This window comes from Elephantulus edwardii, unplaced genomic scaffold (assembly GCF_000299155.1).
Source record: "Elephantulus edwardii isolate Elephantulus edwardi_28Jun2011 unplaced genomic scaffold, EleEdw1.0 scaffold00044, whole genome shotgun sequence".
In the NCBI taxonomy this organism is placed as follows: Eukaryota; Metazoa; Chordata; class Mammalia; order Macroscelidea; family Macroscelididae; genus Elephantulus; species Elephantulus edwardii.
This window is the reverse complement of record NW_006399794.1, coordinates 1685852-1705412: the sequence shown is the minus strand read 5'-3', so window position 1 is coordinate 1705412 and position 19561 is coordinate 1685852. Positions and strand designations below refer to the sequence as shown.

The 19561-nt window shown below is 45.8% G+C and overlaps 1 protein-coding gene across 1 annotated transcript in view; it reads left to right on the top strand.

Moving 5' to 3' along the window:
- MICAL2 (microtubule associated monooxygenase, calponin and LIM domain containing 2) overlaps positions 1-19561 on the top strand; it is a 120621-nt gene that overhangs the window by 78092 nt on the left and 22968 nt on the right. Inside the window, exons 14-19 of the mRNA XM_006885590.1 lie at positions 5506-5574; positions 10169-10318; positions 11680-11802; positions 13394-13612; positions 13891-13992; positions 15041-15166. Of these exons, the coding sequence (XP_006885652.1) occupies positions 5506-5574; positions 10169-10318; positions 11680-11802; positions 13394-13612; positions 13891-13992; positions 15041-15166 (789 nt within the window). The remainder of the gene's footprint in view (positions 1-5505; positions 5575-10168; positions 10319-11679; positions 11803-13393; positions 13613-13890; positions 13993-15040; positions 15167-19561) is intronic.

Here is a 19561-nt window from a genome sequence, read left to right as displayed (position 1 = left end):
CTGAATAGCCCATAGATTGACAAAAGAACAGATATATTGTGTTCTTTGGAGGCAAAGATGATAAAGCGTCATCTTGCATACTTTGGACTTGTTGCTAAGAGAGACTTTTCCTTGAAGAGGGACATCATGACTGAAAAGGAAGACCTTCTACCAGGTACATTGATACAGGGACTTTAGTATTGGGCTTGAATGTGTCAGAGATGATGGGGATGGCACAGGATAGAACAGGGTTCAGATCTGTTGTTTTTAGGGTCTCTGTGAGTCATACTCAGCAGCACCTAACAACAACAATAACAAAGTACGTCTCTATATGGCCTCATTCCTTTCCTCCATCCTTTTCTAGCCTCTCTACTCACCCCCCACAATTTCCTGACAAATGTCTTGATATTAGACGTCTTTTCAATGTAGCGTCTTACTCTGAAAAACGATCATTGTTTTCTACTAAGCCAATCTTAGACTCTCTCATTTTTTGCTCTTGGTCTTAAATTTTTCTCTTCCTCCCTAATGTTTTTGTTCTCATAACATCCGAATTGCAGCATGATTTGTCAGCTTCTGGGAACATGGATGATTCCCCCTCCACCCCCATGCAGGACCTTTTTTAGAGAGAATAACATTCTCATCTCCCAGCTAAGAAGCTTTTCTGGTAAATTGTAGCTCATTTTGTTGCCACCAGTAAAGGCTGGATGGCCTAGAGGATTATATTTTCCCCTTCAAAAGGAGTCTAACTTTACAGGTCTATAGCTGATCTTGGGCAGCCACTAATATCTCGTGGCATGGATCAGCTCCTGGGAGTGCCAAGTCTCTTGTCACCATGCATGTAGGGAACACCTGCACATACATTAGCCTCTATTAGCAGTGGTTTGCAGGTAGCAATCAGGTGAATTTACATGGTGACAATGGACATAGTGTGTCAGGAAGTGCAAGGATGGCACAGGATAGAACAGGGTTCAGATTTGTTGCTCATAAGAGAATATGGACAGCTGCTGTGTGAGTGTCTGTTCATCTACATGTAATGTTGTGGTTAGGTAGTGTTAAGTACGACCCAGAGCAGCTCTATGGGTCCTTGGAAGCAGGAGTGGCATCCAGTTCCTAAACAGCATGCTCTGGAACCTCTATGAAGTTTGATAAATGTCAATAGTTATAGAAAGGCTTTAGGCCTTTTTGCTTATGTAGTTGCTATGAGTCGTGCTCGACTCGACGGCAATCAACAGCAATTACCAGTAGTTTGCAGGTAGCAACCAGGTGGATTGAGACAGTGACCATGGACTCGAGTGTGTCAAGAAGTGTAAGGATGGCACCAGATAGTACAGGGTTCAGATCTGTTGTTCATGGAGTTGCTATGGGTTATACTCAATGACATCTAACAACAATGGCATTATATGTGAATGCACACACACTCACACAATAGCTGTCTATAGTCCCTTACACTTTCTACACATTGGTGATGCAGACATTGGCTTGTGAACATTCAATTACTGTTATTTTTTCCCCCATTCTGAGCCCACCTCTTGGAACTCAACACAGAGTTTGAGCCTGGAAAGCCCACCCAGCAGCCAGGCAAGTGGCCCTAGTATTTATCCTGCCTGCTGACTGATTGTGACCAGGTTTTCCTCCTCCTCTGATGCTGCTCCTCTGGTGGAGTAGAGTTCCTGGAGCATGGCTCGTGTCAGTGTCTGATCTGGGTGGTCCTGTCCCTGTCTCCACCCTCATCTTCCTGGCCCTCTTACCCAAGCACTTTCCAGAGGCATCTTTTCAAAAAGTACCTCCTCCAAGTGAAGGTATGAGTAGGGAATGAGATAAACAAGGACTCTGCCTATGGAGTTTAGTGGGACAAAATTCTTCTTACTCCCCTTCTCCAACTCACAAAGCCATGTACCCAGCCACTGGGTGCGTCCCATGAGGCAGGTTTGTGATACTTTTCAGTTCAGAGATTTGAAGATGGCTTAAAGCCATGAGCACTGATTTGTGATGCTGCTGGCTTCCAGAGCTCAGCAGTTTCAGTCTCCCTAGATACCAGTGGTTTGCAGGTAGCCACCAAGGCATTGTCTCTCCTTTCTACTCTGTGGCCACAGCTCAGGATTCTGAGTAGATTTACAGGCTGGGAATGAAATTGGAAGCAAGGCAGCCAGACATGGATTTGGATATGCTGGGGATCCAGTAGATGTTTGAACCTGTCAGAACACTCCCTTGTTTGTCTGAAAAGTGAGGGTAGTAACATACATTGCATCGCAGCGTTGGGAAGATGGCATGAGCATGCTTGCCGCTAGTCTGGGCACTCTGCCTGGCACAGAGAAGGGCTCAGGGAATGATAGGGCCCTGCCTTCAAGAAAACTGAAAAGGCCTCATTTCGGAGGTGAGCAAAACCTGCTTGCATTGAGCTCATCATCCTGTAGAACGACCATAAGCATACAAAATGCTTCAATATGTATGCCACCTGTTCCTGTTGGAGCCTTTCTAAAGAAGGCAGGGAGCCTGTTTTTATCCTGGTTTTAGAAAGGAGGGAATTTGTACTTGGGAAAACTAAGTTGCCATAAGTTACCTAGATGGCAAATGTCAAAATCAAAACTACCCTCCAGACTTTCTGTTCTATTAAAAACCTGAGTTTCTTAATATAGTGTCTAACTATTGCATAGCACCTTAAGAAGTCTTCTATGTGCGAGGCTTTATGTCTCTTCACAAAAATTTATGAGATAAACAATATCTCTTCTGATAAGTGAGCAGTCAGAGAAGTTGGGTGATTTTCCCAAGGTCACACAGCAAGGAGGTAATTTGAGCACTTAAACCAATAACTCCTTACAGCTTTGGTATGGGGGGTGGGAGGGGAGCTGTCTTCCCAGTGTTATTGGCCGTTTTTCTTAAAGCTGTCCCCAGACCTTGGCCTGTAGTAGCCAGTCTCTCTTCCTGTGACCCAGATCTAAATGTGCCCCAACTAACTCAACATCAGTTTTCTTTGCTTTAGACTAAATGACATTAATTCAGACTCTTGTCTGAACATGGTTATTTTGTGCTGATCAAATGATCATATTGACAGATACATGTCTTTAATCTTTTTCTTTTTAAAGGGGAAATCAGTTTAATGAATACCCATTAGTGAGAATCATGATTAAGTGTTCTTCGAGAGAAAAGCCTAGTAGACCTTAATAGGAAAAGAAAGTGGCTTATTTGTTTCTTTTTATGCTGTCTCTTTCTGGAAGCTATAAATATTTCCTTCTCCTTTGTACCCCAGTTCTTTGTAAAACTAGAATGCAAAGATATGCAGCAGTGAAACAGTTTGACCTCCCAAATGTAGATGTACAGAAAATAAGAATAGACAAATAAAATGGAATTGTCATAACAATTTTGTTTCAACCAGACCTTTAGTTGAAAATCAAAGCTTTGATGATAAATCCATTTAGTAATAACCATCTGGGGTATATTGGTAACTTTTCCATAGAGACTGCATTTTACCATGGGTCTCATCCACTTCCTGTATTCCTTTTGAGGAATCTGGCATCCTCTTAGGAAGTACTGACTGGACACTCTCCCCCAGCAATGCCTTTCGTGAGCCTCTGGCTGACAGGGCTGAGATTGGATGCATATTGCCTCTGATTATTCGAATAGTCAAATCCTGGACTGTTGAGTGCATAAAAAAAAAAGGTGGGGGAGAGCATGATAATGTTGCTTTATAAAGGAAAAGCCAATTCCTCTGTCAAAGTGGGAACAGAAAACCAACAGAAAATGCTAAGATTATAAAAGTAGAAGTGTTCTTGTTGGGTAGGACACTCTGTACTTTGACTGGCTTCAGTCTCAGGGCCAACGCACCATTCACAGACTGTGGAGCGGGGATCAGACAGCCTGAGCTTCTAAGACCCAACATTGTTGCAAATAAGGTCATCTGTTTCTCTTGGTGTTTGCCCAAGCATTTGGACTGCAATCATTTCCATTCACAGAAGAATGATTTATTAGAAGCTACAGAAAATGTTGAAGGGAAGGCAGGGCCTTTTGATGTGATGTTTTGTGCTGCCTGGGTAAGGAAAGGGTCAAATTTTTGAACAAATATCAATGACTAAACTGTGGTTGATCTTGTCCTTACAAAGAAAAGATGTTGGTAAACACTGGGAGCGGAAAGGGAGCAATGGGGGTGTAAAGCAGGACTGTTGTTAGTTGCTGTTGAGTGGGAGCTGACTCGAGGTGACCTTATGTCCAACGGAGCACAACGTTGCCTGGTCCCGCACCATCCTTAGATCCTTTGCTGTGTTCGGTGTGTTCTGGGTGCCTTCCAACCCAGTTCAAGGGAGCCCATCATCTAGTGCTCTATCTGGCGATAGCCTGTGGGGACCCATAGGTTTTCATGAGCTAATTTTTAGAAAGTAGCCTTTCTTCGTAGTATAAGTCTGGAAGTTTTGCTGAAACCTGCCCATTACAGGTGACTCGGCTGTTAATTGATATACTGGTGACAGAACTTCCAGTATCACCTCTTGACAAACTGACTGATGATGAATAGTGGACAGCAGAGCTTTTCTTTTAGAAAAGCTCTGGGTTGCTTTTATTATGAGCTTTTAGACTGTGGTTCCCATTTGTTCAGTCAGAACCCCTGGCTCCGAGGGTGGGGTAAAGCAGGGCTTTTCCTTAGAAGCAGGTGGGGACATAGTGGGCTGTGTGCCAAGGGGCTGCTGTGGTTACTACTGTTTCAGAAAGACCTGGAGGGAAAGTGTTTGGATAGAATCGGTGTTTATAAGGCTGACAGGTATGTGTGCTTAGGTTTGGGGTGGGAGGATGGCCCTCAGCCCTTCCTGCTACAGCCTACAGCTGAGTTTTCTGGATTTAAATATTCATATTCAGGCGATAGGCTATAAAGGGCTATAGATAATTTTGAGAATAAAATGAGGCAGATTGTTCTAGGGTAGAGGATAAAGATTAAATCAGAATTGTCTTGGGGGGAAAACTCAGATATACGGTCACCCTAGTTTTTAGGTTAAATCTAATGAATACTTGAAGCTAATAAAATGTCATTTACTTGAAACGATCTGTCTATGATGGTGTCTGAATTGCGGGTTTAATTTACCACCAAATCCCTAGACGGCTCTTTTGAGTACTGAGACATCTTGTGGGGGAAGCAGTGCCACCCCACAAGGGAGAAAGGCTGCCGAGGGCAGAGCAGTGCAGTGTTCTTCATGTCCTCAGGCCTAACCATGACAGTGGGCAGGTCATTAACTGCTCTGAGCTCCAGGACCCCTTCAGAATGCTGTGCACCACAGGGACTCCATTTGCTCTGGGTTGCTTGTATTATGAGCTTTTAGGCTGTGGTTCCCATTCGTTCGGTCAGAACCCCTGGCTCCGAGGGTGGGGTAAACCCCTCCCTTTGGCCATAACTCTGTGATTATTTGCATTTGCCATGGCTCTGTATCCGATTCCTAAGCTCGCAGCTGTTTAAGGGCAGGGAGATACCTCCAGGGCTAACTCAGTTTTGGTGGAGCTTTCATGATTGATGGCCCCAAGCTGACCCTACTTTCTTGGCTGTTGTAGGTGGATGGCCAAACTGAAGAGAACGACATGAACAAACGGAGGCGGAAAGGCTTCTGCAATCAGGAAGAGGTTAGTGTGCACAGTGTTGATTTAAACAAAGGCCCGTTTCCTCAGAGCCCACGGCCACAGGTCCACCTGACAGGCGGCATCCCCTGTCCCTCACACTAGGGACACACACACCCAGGATACCGTGACAGAAAGACCATCTCAGATCCTCGCTCCAGCACCTGCCAGCTATGTCACCTTAAGAAATGAAACCTCTCCGGGAATTTCTTGTTTATGACATACTGAGCAGTGTTTATCAAGATAAATAAGATGCTGCATGTATGTCGTTTGTTCAGCACACCCTCTATCACGTATGTTAATAAAATATAATCACTATTAATACTAATAGTAAAAAGATAGCGGAACTTACATTCCTCCTCAGTCATTGTGTTTCTATACTCTTTTGTGTTTTCTGTGCTTTTAGTAAAGGGCTCTGGTGGTGCTAAGGTTAAAGCACTTTACTGCTAACTTGAAGATGGGCAATTCAGACCCCCCAAGTTCTCTGGAGGATAAAGATGTGGCAATCTGGAAACTGCCTTGGAATATTTGCATAAATAAAGATTTGCAGCCTTGGAAACCTTATGGTTTCCTACAAAGTTCTTCCGACTCAGAATTGACTCAGTGACAGTGCATTTTAATTTTTTTTTGTTTGTTTGTTTGTTTGTGGCACTTTTTTTCACTTTGAAGACAAATTTACCAGTACCCACGAGTGCCACCTTCTGGTGAAAGCCAAAAATTACAGGCCACTTTGTCAAAGGTCAGTTTCCTGTAAAACTGATCAGGAGAAAAAGAGATAATCAATTCCTGCTTTCTCAGGCCTCTTCTATAGAGATACGAGATACCATTTTATTGAAAAAAAAAAAATTCAATTCTAAAAAAATAAAGAGAAAAATATCATTCTAATCCCACAAAGACAAGCATAACTATTACTTATCAAGTCTGTTATAAATCAATTTTTTATAACTACTGGCTTATATATCTTGGAGAGGGTGCAGTGAGAATGTTCTTTGGAGGCAAAGATCATAAAGCTTTGTCTTTCATACTTTGAACATATCACTAGGAAATGCTGTTCCTTGGAGGGGGACATCATGCTTGGAGAAGTGGGGAGGTAGAGAAGGATAAGACCCCCAACCAAGTGGACTGACACAGTGACTGCCGCAGTGGATTTGAGTGTGTCAGTCATTGAGGGGATGGCACAGGCTAGGACAGGCTCCATATCGGTTGTTCTTAACATTACAATGAAATGAGTCATACTTGACTCAATGGCACCTAACAGCAAGTGGCTTTTATTAGTATTATGACCAAGCAGGGATCATCTATATATAAATAACTGTGTTATAAAACTTAGAGAAGATTTTTTTCTACTTTCATATGATATAAGGAGTTTTATTCTGTATAATTTAATGATATATTCATGACTTTGACCTGTTTGCTATAGGTCAGCAAGCAGGACACTGCATTCAACAACAGAGTTAAGCAATGAGTCCTACCTTGGGGAGGGTGCAGCTTTCCACTGTTGTGGTATTGTTGCTGTTGTTAGATAATGTGGAGTTGGAGCTGACCCTTAGATCACCCTCCTGTGGGAAGTGATTGGTCAGCCTTCTCCCATGGAGCAGCTAGCTGGTGGATTAGAGCCATGTGCCTTTGGGCTTGCAGTGCAGCTTCTTACCACTAGGCCATCAGAGGCCCCTTCAACTTTCCTCTACTCATCCTGATAAATGAAGCCTGAAGCTTAGATCACCACTAAATGATTTGTTTTTTCCTCTGGGTTCAGATTACCTTTGTCTGAATGTTTTCTAAGATTTCTCTGGGTGATTCCTCAGGAGCTTCTTACACTTGTCTTGACTCTGGCTATGGTGGGAGAAAGAAGCAAGCTCGTAGAGGGGTGACTAGTGGAACCAGAGCAACATTCCATTTCCCAGGTATTGGCTTCATGCCTACTGCCTGTACTTTGTTCAAAGAAGCATCTCTTGAGTGCAGTTTGTCTCAGGTGAATGTCTTTGCCTCGCTTTCATCCCTGGTCTGTTCTAGTCCTGCTTCATTGCCGCCTCCATGCAGGGGGTATTCGTGGTGTCTCTGTTGTTGGCAACACAAGAGTTGGAGTGTGAGAAGAGTCTGGTTTATATCTGGCCTCTTCTAAGATGGTTCTTGACTGGTTTTGAGGGACATCTGTTTTGCTTAAAGTCAGATTTAGCAAAACAATGATTTTTTCTAGAGCCTTGCTATTAAAAGTATGGTTCTTAAACCATCAATCAGTGTTACCTGGGAGCTAGTGAGAAATGCCGATTCTGAGAGTCCACCTCAGGCCTACAGAGTCAGGATCTGCTTTTTTTCCACAAAACCCCCATTAGGGTCACATGCACGCGGAGGTCTGAGAAGCAGGGTCTGGATGCCCCACTTTCTGGCTCACTTGAATGGTGACCACTCCAGAACACTCCCTCCTCCACATCTCACTTATGCCTGTTTTGAGATGGAGAGCTGCATTTCACACAGTGAAGAAGGGTGAACTCTCATGAGTGTTTGCTCAACACTCCAGAGTGACTGTATATTCAAAGTTTCCTGTGGGGCTGCTACTCTTAGGCAATTGACTATTGCCTGCTTCCTCCCATAAATTCCTTCTAAATGAACACATCTTGTGGTTGTGAGGGCGTCTTTTCCATTCAATGGTTTGTCTCCTTGGGAAAACACATGTCTCACTTGACATGACCATATCGTATCTACATCTGAGGCCCGTGGGAGCAGACTGTATGGTAAAAGGAGACAGACATGCATTGAACAGCAATAATTTTTCACTGTTTTCTTATTTTTAATTGATTTTATTTTTCGAGTAGTTTTAAGTTTATAGTAAAATTGTACAGAGAGTAAAGTTTCATGCACCTCTTTCTCTTTGCACGGCTTCTCCTGTTATTAACATCTTGCATTCCTGTGATACATTTGTTAGAGTTTATGAACCAAGACTGATAAATTCTTAAACTTCATAGCTTGCAGTCAGGCTTATTTTTGTGTCATACAGTCTTATGTGCCATGCCAAACTGAAACATTTCTTTTTAGAAGATGAACTAAAGAATAAAGAACACTTAATATGGGATGGTGTTTTAGAAAAAGCAGAACCAGGAAATCACAGTCAGTAGTGTGAGTAACAAGCTGTGTGTACCGAGCAGCCTTGCTAGCGCAGTCAGGACGGCACCTCTCCTCTGCGGTCTCCTTCTCCCAAATCCATAAACACGTTCTGATGATGGAAAAACATCCTACAAGGCCAAATGGAAGGACGTTCTCCCAAAAACTGTCCGAAACACCACCAAACTGTTGCTGTCCCTTCTACTCTGGCTCGGAAGAGCCCTGCACACAGGGTAGAACTGCCCTGTGGGGTTTCCAAGGCTGTGAATCTTCACAGAAGCCACGTTTTTCTCCCAGGGAGCAGCTAGCTTGTGTGTTCAGACTTCCTGGTTGGCAAGCCAAGTACTCACCACCCCCTGTGCCACTGGAGACTAAAGTAGCCAGTAGTACCCTTCAAAAGGATAAAGGTCAAGAAAGACAAGGAAAGACTGAGGCTGTCCCCCAGGGTGGAGGAGCGGAAGGTGTCACGGTGACCAAATGCAGTGACGGGATCCTAGACTGAATCCTGGAGCAGAAACAAGTCATTAGTGGAAAAACTGTGTAGCTGGAATAAAATCTTATCATTCACTTAATGGTATTTGTACCAGTGTTAGTTACTTAGTTTTGATAAAAGTGCCATGATTATTCCAGATGCCAGCATTCTGAGCATATAAATGGAGAACCTTGCAAATGAGCAATTAGTCTGTTTCACAGTCGATCTCTAGCCTTGTTCTGACTGGTGATACTGAGTTTCCCCTACATCTATTTCTAAAAATATAGTTAATTTTTATTCCTGTATCTAGTGACATACAAATGTATAATCATTATTTATGTTGCTGAAAAAATGTATTTCCAGTGAATAGAGCATTGGCCTTTTAAGATTAAAAAAAAAAAAAATGGAGGACCTGCAGGAACTGCCTGTACTATCTTTGCAACTTTTCAATGAAAAATTTTAGACATCTTAATGTGTTAATATAAACGTATAACTTTGACATTATTTAATAATAGGATTAAAAATACCAAAAAGACAGAACCTCCCAGGTTGCATCTGTGGATGGGGGTTGCAGAGGAAAGAGAAAGAATCCCAGTGGCTGCCTCACTCAGGCATTGAAGACACTCCTCTCCTCCCCTCATCCCAGCCACTCACTCTTAACCCCACGTGTTGTATCCTGAAATCTATTTACTCATCACTTCATTTTTATTTTAAATTTTGTCAAGAATTTTGTGAAGTGAGTTGCTGCTCCCATTCTATAGAGGAAGAGACTTAAAGAGAAGGGACAGGGTCAAGGTCCAGGCTCAAACCGCCTGGCTCCCAAGCCTGGCTGTACTCATGCTCTGGAAAGATGTGTCTGTTTTGCATTACCTTTTCCACTGTAAGGCAGCACCAGCTGCTTCTGCTTCCCCTCCTCAGACCATGAAGGAAAATCCTTCTTCAGGAAAATGCCCCTGTGTCCTGAGTCCCCAGACTCCCTTCAGTGATCTGAATTCCACAGTCCAACAACTATTGTTTTGACCTTTGCAGCCTTCAAACTTTTCCAGCCGAAGCCTAGGCTCCAATCAAGAGTGTGGTAGCTATAAAGAAGGTGGTAATCAGAACAAAGTCAAATTCATTGCAAATCAGCTGCTGGCCAAATTTGAGAAGAACACGCTGACTCCTTCACTCGTGAAACCGGTAAGTAACGTCACATGCTCAACAGACCTGCTTTCCTGGCGACCAGACCTTCTGGCAGACCAGCAGAAATGTTCAGACTAGTAATGAACTTCAGGTATGCTAGCCAGGCCTGGGAAAGAGGAGGCTCAATGCTCGATCTGCTTCTAGATCCGTTTTATTATTGAAGCATGAAAGCAACCACAGACAATACATAAGCAAATGGATGTGCCTATGTTCCAATAAAACTTTATTTCTAAAAACAAGCAGCTGGCTATGTTTGGGTCAGTTTTCCAGTGCCTTTTTGTGGATTAGAGAGCTTTTCCTGAATTCAGATTTGGGTTAACTCTCAGTTTGTTGTCAACACTGAAATGATACAACTTGAAGGTACTTTTCAGATGTTGACTCTCTCGAGTGCCACGTTAAGCCTGTGGTGAGAAAACCCACCCATGTTAGAGGACATGCAGTCACGATCTGAGCTCTTTGTGCTCTACAGGAACTGGACAGCCTCCCAGGTGCACCCGGGCATCCCCTTTTCTCCCTGTAACCTTGAGTCTGGATGGCTGCTATAGCTGATGGGGTGAACCTAGTCTGCAGGAAGCTGAGGGTTGTGGGTGAGGCTGCAAACTGGATCTGAGTTTGTGCCGGGATGGTCCGTTTGCTCCCCTGAATTTCATTCAGAATTCTGGTCACTTTGTAAAAGCCTGTGACAAAAGAGTGTCTTTTTCTTTGATGAGCACTCAGGCACAACAGAATTCAGGTCCTCAGGAGGAGGACAGATATTAGGTGAATGATGTTTAGAGGCAATTGTGAATGTCCTGTTCTTGCTGTGGACCATGTCCTTGCCCAGGCTAACTGACTGCGCCCAGGATTCCAAGTGTTTATATTATAAGCAGGCTGTTTCTCTGAGATGTGTCATTTTTTTCATGACTTTACTCAGTTGCTTCTTCTGGAGTTTTGGCCCCTTTTTATCCCCAAGAATTGTTGAAGGCTGTATACCATCAGAAGGACTGTAGTATCCCCATGGTCAGGTGGACAGGTCACTTCCCTATCTCCAGGTGAACTCCTGACTTGACCCCCTGGCTAGCCTGGACTCAGGCAGTGTCTATCCCATGTCTGCATCAGAGCCAACAGCATGACCTCCCTGGCATTCACACATTGTCCATGCGGAGGGGAGTCCAGCACTGCATGTTCACATGGACAGAGAGCCAGAGGCTCGGGTTTCCTAGCTGGTCCAGCTCGCAGGACCTCAGCCAGTGCCGGTTCTGCACCTGCGAACTGTTTCCTGCTCATCACACTCTCCTCCTCCCACGTGTCTCTCAGTCTGACTTGCCTTTTCCTTCCTGTTTCCTGTGACTGCTGTCTCGGACTCGCCTCTCCCCCAGGAGCACCATGTCTCAGGGATAGGTAAGCCTGTCCTGTGCTCTTCCTCTGCCTCTCCTGTTAACCCTCGCTGCCCCAAGCCGAAGGACCCCACACCCAGCCCATCACCTCCTCTGAAAAGGCAGGTAGGGCTTTTTCCAATGGATGCTGTTCGGGTGAAGTCAGAGGGCACTTTGTACCAGAGGGGAGGGACTCACTAGCTCTCCCCAGATTCCAGAAAGAGCTGATTATAGCTGCTCTGGTCAGATGACACAATTTCTACACACCACGCACTCTGATAATTAAGAACAACCACATACACTATTGATCCTTGGTAGTCAGAGGTATTGATTGACTAACTATCATGTTTCTGGTGCTGAATTTTCTTGGGGGGTAAAACAGATGATACCACTTAGGGCATTTTGTAGGTTTATAAACTGGTGGAAATGGCAGTAATGGTGGACTGGACACAGGTGGCTAACTGACTATATCACATTGAAGGACCACCATTTGGGTGGTGGAGCCCTTTCTCTTGTGACAGGACATCTGCACAGGGGGACAGGGAGGCAGCCGGTAACTATAGGCTCTCATTTCTCCCAGCAAGTGAGTGTCTGAGTTTGGGATTTGAACACAATCACTGTTACACACTACAGTGTTCAGAACTTTCCAGTCGGCATCCAACTGTGTGTTGCTGGCTAGTGGAAACTGAATGTGGGTGTGAGTACAATGCAGGGATTCTTCTGACTGTGTTGGCCAAGTTCTGGGGAACCAACCACCTGGGGAGCTTAAAAAAAATAGCAATGTCTGGTGCCTATATTCCTATTTGTTTGTGGATTTCCACTTATAGTGACCGTATGTGTCACAGAATAGAACTGATTTCTGTTGGATTTTCTTGTCTATACTTTTTATAGAAGCGTTTCTCCAAGTCTTCTATGGACCCTCTAGGTGGGTTCAAACTGCCAACCTTTCTATTTATAGTCAACTGTTTGTGCTACCCTAGGGACCAGCTGGTGTCTGTCGTTGCTCTGTATCGGAAAGTTGGGACTGACTGATGGCTGACCCTTCATGGGGTTTCAGTGAATGTAAATCACATGGGAGGAGACTGCCCATCTTTCTGCTAAAGAGTACTGGTGGATTCGAACCATGTGCCTTTGTGTTGGCAGCACAATTCCTTACTACTAAGCTACCAGAGCTACCTCATCTGGTACTTATCCTAGATCAGTTAGGTTTTTAGTGGGCAGGGAGCTGGTCTCAGACTTAGATCTTTTTAAAAATGTGCTCTCAGTGATTTTAATGGACAGCCAGAATTGAGAACCACTATTCTGGAAGTTTTGATTCAGTGGGCCTGGGACAAAACCCAAGATTGTATGTTTTTTATGAGGATTCCAGGTATTTTGTTACATACTCTTGATTCATTGCCATCATGTCAGAACCAACTCATAGCTGACCCTCCTTGGCTTTCTGAGGCCGTAAATCACAGAGGAGGGGATTGCCAGTCTTTCTGCCTCAGAGCCACTGGTATATTCAAACTGCCAGAGAGGCAAGGCCTTGAGTAGTGGCATAACTCCCTATGGCCTCTGCCACCAGACGTTGAAAATCAATCCCTGAGGTCAGTGGGCCTGACTCAAGGCGGCTCTGGTGTGCCCTTTGTCTGTGGCCTTGTGGGGATTCCTCTCACCATGGTGGTCTGTGAAAGGGCTGCAGTAGGAAAGGAACCTGGTTTCCCATCTTTCTCAGCTCCCATTGGTGGCTGTGCCCGGGCAGGTGCGCAGAGAGCTAAAGCAAGTGTCTGCTGGTGGCGAGTGCGCAAGCAGGCCCTGGAGAGCCAGGGCCAGGTCAGACCTGCAGCTGGGGGGGCCTGAGAGTTCCACTGTCCGGGTTCCTGCCGGCCAAGGAGCGCTGGCCCTCTCTGGGGTGCTGCGGCGCCTGCAAGAAGTGGAGGACAAGATTCTTGAGGTGAAAGTCCCCTCGTTGCTCTTCCTCTGTCTGTGTCTGGGGTGGCCACCTCCTCCCTTTCCCTCTCCTTGTCTCTTTCTCCTCTCCACCATGCTCTCCTTCTCCTCCCTCTGCCCAGGGTTGGACCCTCCTCCTGTTCATTCCCTGTCTCCGTCTTGCTGTGTGGGGTGAGAGACAAGCTCCTTGGTCCCTTCACCCCTCTGCTGGCTTGGAGGTAACCATCACAGTCTCTTGTCCTCTTTCTCTCTCTTCTTTCTCCTGTCTCACCTTGTCTGCAGAAAAGGGCCCAGAACTTGGCCAACAGGGAATTTCACCAGAAGAACATTAAGGAGAAGGCAGCTCACCTTGCCTCCTTGTTTGGACACAGGGACTTCCCACAGGTAAATACAGGCTTTCAGAGCCCCCGAGAACCCAGATGTCAGCTCTCTAGCCAGATGACCATGGATGGCTAGACAATGGAAGTCTCCAAAGCTAGACATACATCTTTCTTCTCCTAGTATAGCATGAGGAGCTATTAAGGATGTCAAAGGGCATCTAAAAGAGACTCGATGAGAATCAAAATAAAGATAAGGGAAGTCAAGGTAGAATAGCTAGGCTGTTTCTTATAAGACCCTCAGTGCTGGTGCAGTGAAAACCAACCAACTCCGCCTGCTATTCTTGGGCGCACTGTCTGGAGTCATCCCCCTGCGGCCCTCATCTGGGAGACACCAAGTTGTGTGGTCATCCACATGCTGTAGCCTGGACTCTGCTCCTCCACCAGGCCCCTCCCAGCTAAGATGAGAGCCTTTGCTTTAGAATTAAAAAAACTCAACCCTCTCCAAAACTTGCTGAGAAGAAGAGGGTGAGCTCGCAAGATGGATGAGTTTATGTTACAAGCCCACGTGTGTTTGGATAAGATGCTCCCTTGTTTGTAGCAAGCCTTGTCCTGCTCTGCTGCTTCCACTCAGCCTCCTCCAGACCTGTGTCCTCGTTGGCCTGGAAGGATGCATTCCATTGAGCTCATCTGTAGAGTCCCATGTGGCTGCCGAAGGCTCACACCGTTGCCTGTGACGAACAAAGCTCCTTCTGCCCCAAAGAGCCTGGATCCACCCTCACTGGGCTTTGCAACTGCTACTGCATAGCAAGCTCTGGGGTGAGAGTTTCAATAGCTAGTGCCGGTGTCTGAGGCAGGTGGAGCAGGAGCAGAGAGGACGTGCTCAGCTATGTTGGTGTGACGGGAGAGCCAGGAGAGTTGTAGCAGAACGTACTATAACCAGAGCCAGATTGTCCTGACGGGACCAAAGACAGAACCTTCTGTCTTATCCTATGCCGTGGGGCCTGGATGTCTCTCTCCCCCTCCAGTGCCTGGTCATACGACTGCATCATCAAGGCATCACTATACTTCTCCCCCGAGATAGTAATTATTTCCTCTATTTCTGTTCTGTGCAGAATAAACTACTCTCTAAAGGCTTGTCTCACATTCATCCTCCGTCTTCTCCCTCTTGCCTTTCATCTTCTGATCCAGCTGCTACTTCCACTCCATCAACTATTGGCTCTACTTCTCCTGCCAGAAAGGTAGTTGTTCTAAATAATTTGCATTCAGACCTTTTGCATGTCTGAGATGTTCTCAGGCTCTGCTCAACCTGCAGACAAAAACATCTGGGGCTTGGCTTGGCAGGGGTGAAAATTTGTAAGGTATTTGACAAAAGTCCTGGGCTCAGTTTTGTTTTTGCATTAAATCAAGCAGCAGGACAGAACAGGGAGCCCACAGCAACTTGCCAAATCGTGCTTATTCATTCAGCATGCATTAATTGGATTCCCATCATATGCCACTCGCTTGCCAGGAGCTGAGCGAACAAAGGGAGGAGGCTGCAGCTCCTCTGCTCTCGGTTGAGATGGAAACAGCACATTAATGTGGACACAAGCAATATTTTCACCGTGTGAAATGGCTACTTGATGGGTTTTGACCTAATGAAATGACAGTTTCACCTGGTAAACCCAGTGCGGTGCCATTATATTATGTAATGTGTTAATATGTTAGAAGAGTATAAAGGGAAAGGCTATCAGAACACAAAGAGGAGCAGCTTGAGAAGGAGGGATATACGGAGTGCAGAATTGATGGACGCACGAGGGGATTCTGTTACAAGTATAAGGCGGAGTGCTGGAAGAGGGGACTGACGTGTGCAAAGAAAGGCAGGCATGACTTGCATGAAATTGGAAGAGACTACGTTGTGTGACATGAACTGTGGGATAAAATGATTTGTAAGGGTTGGAGAATGAGAGTAAAAATGTGCCCACTCTTTGGGTACCAAAGGCATTTCTTTGTAGCCTCTGGGTTATGGGACATCCTGTGGGCCCTCCCTGTATTCTTGAGGATGGCTCAGGTAGCAGAGCAGAGGCTCGCTTGGAAGGGGAGAAGCAATTGGGTGGTCACCGTGCTTAAGTTGTTGTTAGATGCCTTCTAGTTGAGTACAACTCACAGCGACTGTATGAAAAACAGACCTGAACTCTGTCCTATCCTGTGGCATCCTCATCATCGCTGACACACTTGAACCCATTGCTACAGTCATCATGTCAGTCCATCTCATTGAGGGTCTTCCTTTCTTTCACTGACCATCCACCTTTCCAAGCACGAAGCCCCTTTCCGAAGAATAACCTTTCCTAGCAGCATGCCCGAAGTGTGTGAGATGAAGCTTTGCCAACCTTGCCTCTAAGGACCACTCTGGCTGCACCTTCTCTAAGACTTATCTGTTGGTTCTTTTGAAAGTACATACATGGGATATTCAGTACTCTTCTCCAACACCATAACTCAAAGACACCAGTTCTTATTCTGTCATCTTTATTCATTATGCAGCTCTCAGATGTGTAGCAGGTGATTGAAAACACCATGGCCTGAATCACGTGTACCTTTGTCTTCAAACTAGCATCATTGTTCCTCAGTACTTTAGAAAGGTCCCTGAAAACACCCATGCAATGATTAAAGTACCAATCTGGGTTTGGGGACTTTTTCTAAGTTTCCCACCTGCCCCCATTTCCACATGCCAGACACAATCCTGGACTGCACACAGCTTCTTGGGAAGCTTGACCTCTAGAGTGAATGAGTCTGAAAATGACTTAAGAGGCCAATTTTTTCAGCTATTGCTCGTGGGATTAGGTGTGGTGTCTTTTCCCCTCTGTTTACGTGCTGTCTGTCTAGTTTCTACTTGGTCTTGGTGGATAATGCCAGATGTCACCACATCTGAGTTACTGCAGGGTTTGCTTCGATCCTCTTAGGCTGACGTACTAACCAGCTCTCCCGTTCTGATAGTGGAAAATTAGGAGCTAACTCTTGATATGTAGCTGGGGGTACCATCCCACTGACCTTCCCCTCCGTGGGGAGAAATAGGCAAGTAGAACAGCCAGGGAAGAGCAGGGACCCTTAGCCCCACCCCTTGCAAGGTCCCTGTGTGGGTGAGGCATCCTTGGCAGACTGTTGGAGAAACACACTCTTCATCTTCCCTCCTCTGAAAATAGCCATCATCATGAGATCCAACATCTTCTTCCAACTCAGCCACTGGCCAGCTCTGAGGCTCACATCTCCTCACATTTGTGGGCCTCTGTTTTCTGCTGGTTCGTGTTACGGTGAGCAGCCCAGCTGGAGACAGGCATTTTACCATCACCAAGGTTTCCAGGTACTCTGTTTCCCCAGCTAGGAAGATGACTTTATCCTGGAGTGGGGGGTGGGGGAGGTAACTTGGCAGTGTGAAAAGCCACTTGATAGAAGAGGTGAGGGCACCTGGGCACAGGTCAGTCAGTGGCTCCAGGCTGGTGAGCTGGCTCTTTGGGTGGAGGGGCAAAGGCCCCCTGTCCCTTGTGTGTGTCCATGTCCACCATCAGGAAAGTCTTGCTTGGTCGATTCCTTCTCAGAGTTGAGGGCAGAACTGGGATGAGAAAAGTCACTATCCTTTTCAAGTCCCCCAGCCTACTTCTAGAAGTGATTACTTCCTCTCGAAATACCAAACACAGGCACCAGGAGGCAGCCTGCCCGGGGCACGTGGAACCCACTGGGGCTTGGCAAAGACACTTGTCAGTGAGCATATCACCCTGAGACTCATCTGGTAACTCCTCTGAAACCCACAGGCACCTCTTCAGAAGGCTTTCCAGGTGGCTTCAAACCTCTGCCACTCGTTAAGCTCGCATGTCAACATTCATCTGTTCATTTAACATTGGAGGCTCTAGACTTCGGGCTGTGCATCAATGAACAAAAAATTAAATCCCTGCCTAGGAATCAGTAGAAAAATAAATGAATCCAGCAACCAGTTGCATTTGAGCTGACTGTCATTGCGACTGGTGTGGGTTGGACTAGAACTGTGCTCCTGGGAAGCTCTCAGTGGCTGCTTTTCCCTCAGAAGCGCCTCTCGGTGAACACAAACCCAGCAACCTTTTAATCAGCAGCTGAGAGTATCAGCCACAAACACCACCCAGGAATCCTCTGTATTTTAAGAGGAATAAACCTTCAGCAGTCATATGATTAAAAAAAAAAAAAAGACAATATTTTAGATGACAACACCTTTTTTTCTTTTCTTTTTTACAACACTTCTTATTGGAAACCAAATAACAGCCGTTGTCAAGGATCTGGAGTGTAGAGGGGAGTGGTGATTTGAAATAGGGTGGCAGGATGGTCTTTCCTGAGAAAATGAGCTCAGCAGGAGCAGAACCACAGATAAAAAGACCACACTCCAGGCAGAGAGACCAGAGCGCAGGCATCCTGATTCTAATCCCTTGTTCTTTCCTATATAACAAAAGCCAAGTGCATTTGTACACACAGGCCAACTCAGAAGCCATGTCCACATAAACCCCACATTCAGGGGCAGGGACGGCAACAGAATGGGACAGGTTTGGGATGATAGACCCCAGTCCTCTAGTCCAGCCTCTCCAGCCTTATTCTTCTGTTTCTCCCAGGTTTGTTAGGACAATCACTCCCCATTTATTATTCTCACCCTGGCTCCCAAGCCAGCCTGGGGCATCACATGGTGATGTAATGGACTATTTTAACAGCCTCCTACTCATTAATTAAGGTTGATGTGCTTTTCCCAGTGAGATCAGGAACGATCAGGGAGCTATTAGAAAAGGACCACCCTGGAACAGAACCAGCCACTTACATCCCTGTTTCTTTGTTTGTGAAAAGGCCCTGGATTGGGCCCTATGCTCACAGACCCCCTCCGGGCCTCACTGTGAGTCAGTTTTAGGCAATTAAGATGAGTTTCTACTTTCAGACAATCTTAGAAATCCTCACTCACCCCAACAGCATTGATCCAGCCCTAGGCTTTCCACGTACAGAATGGAGCAGAGTGAGAGCCTCCTGGGAGAAGCGATTAGGCAGCCACTTAAACTGGGTGATGACTTGGTAACCCTTTCGTTCAGTCCTAGTGGAGCAGGAGAGCCTCTCCCTCTAGGAAGTGCCTAGGACCCTAACCCTTCTTCCTAAGAGATTATGAAAGAAAAGCGGGTGGCGAAAGCTGCGCTTGGAAATGGATGCTCAGTCCTCTTCAACCTTGCAGGTAGTGTGTCTCTGATCCTCCTTCCCTGGGACCCTAACCTCCAATTCTGAGGGTCCAGGGAGAAACCTTCCTCTAGAAACAGACCTGAACAAACTTACCGTGAGGGTCGTGTGTTACTCTCAGACACACAGACTTAAGTCACCAACTCAAGAGATGAATCTGGGGCTCTTCTCTTTACACTTCACACTCATCTGACCTTTAAGGGAAGGTCAGACTGACATTTTCCTTGTCAGTTCAGCGTGGTCCTGTTGATGTTTCTTGGCCTAAGTAGTCACAGGGAGTCTAAATGCCCTGACATTTAAGTCCCAGACTCTTCTCACAATCAGTCATTCAAGGCTTTGGGATCCTTCTCTAGTTTTAAGCCCCCGTCCCACACATTGATCCTTCTATTCCATCAGACCAGCCCTCCTGTGGTGGCGGTGGTGGTGGT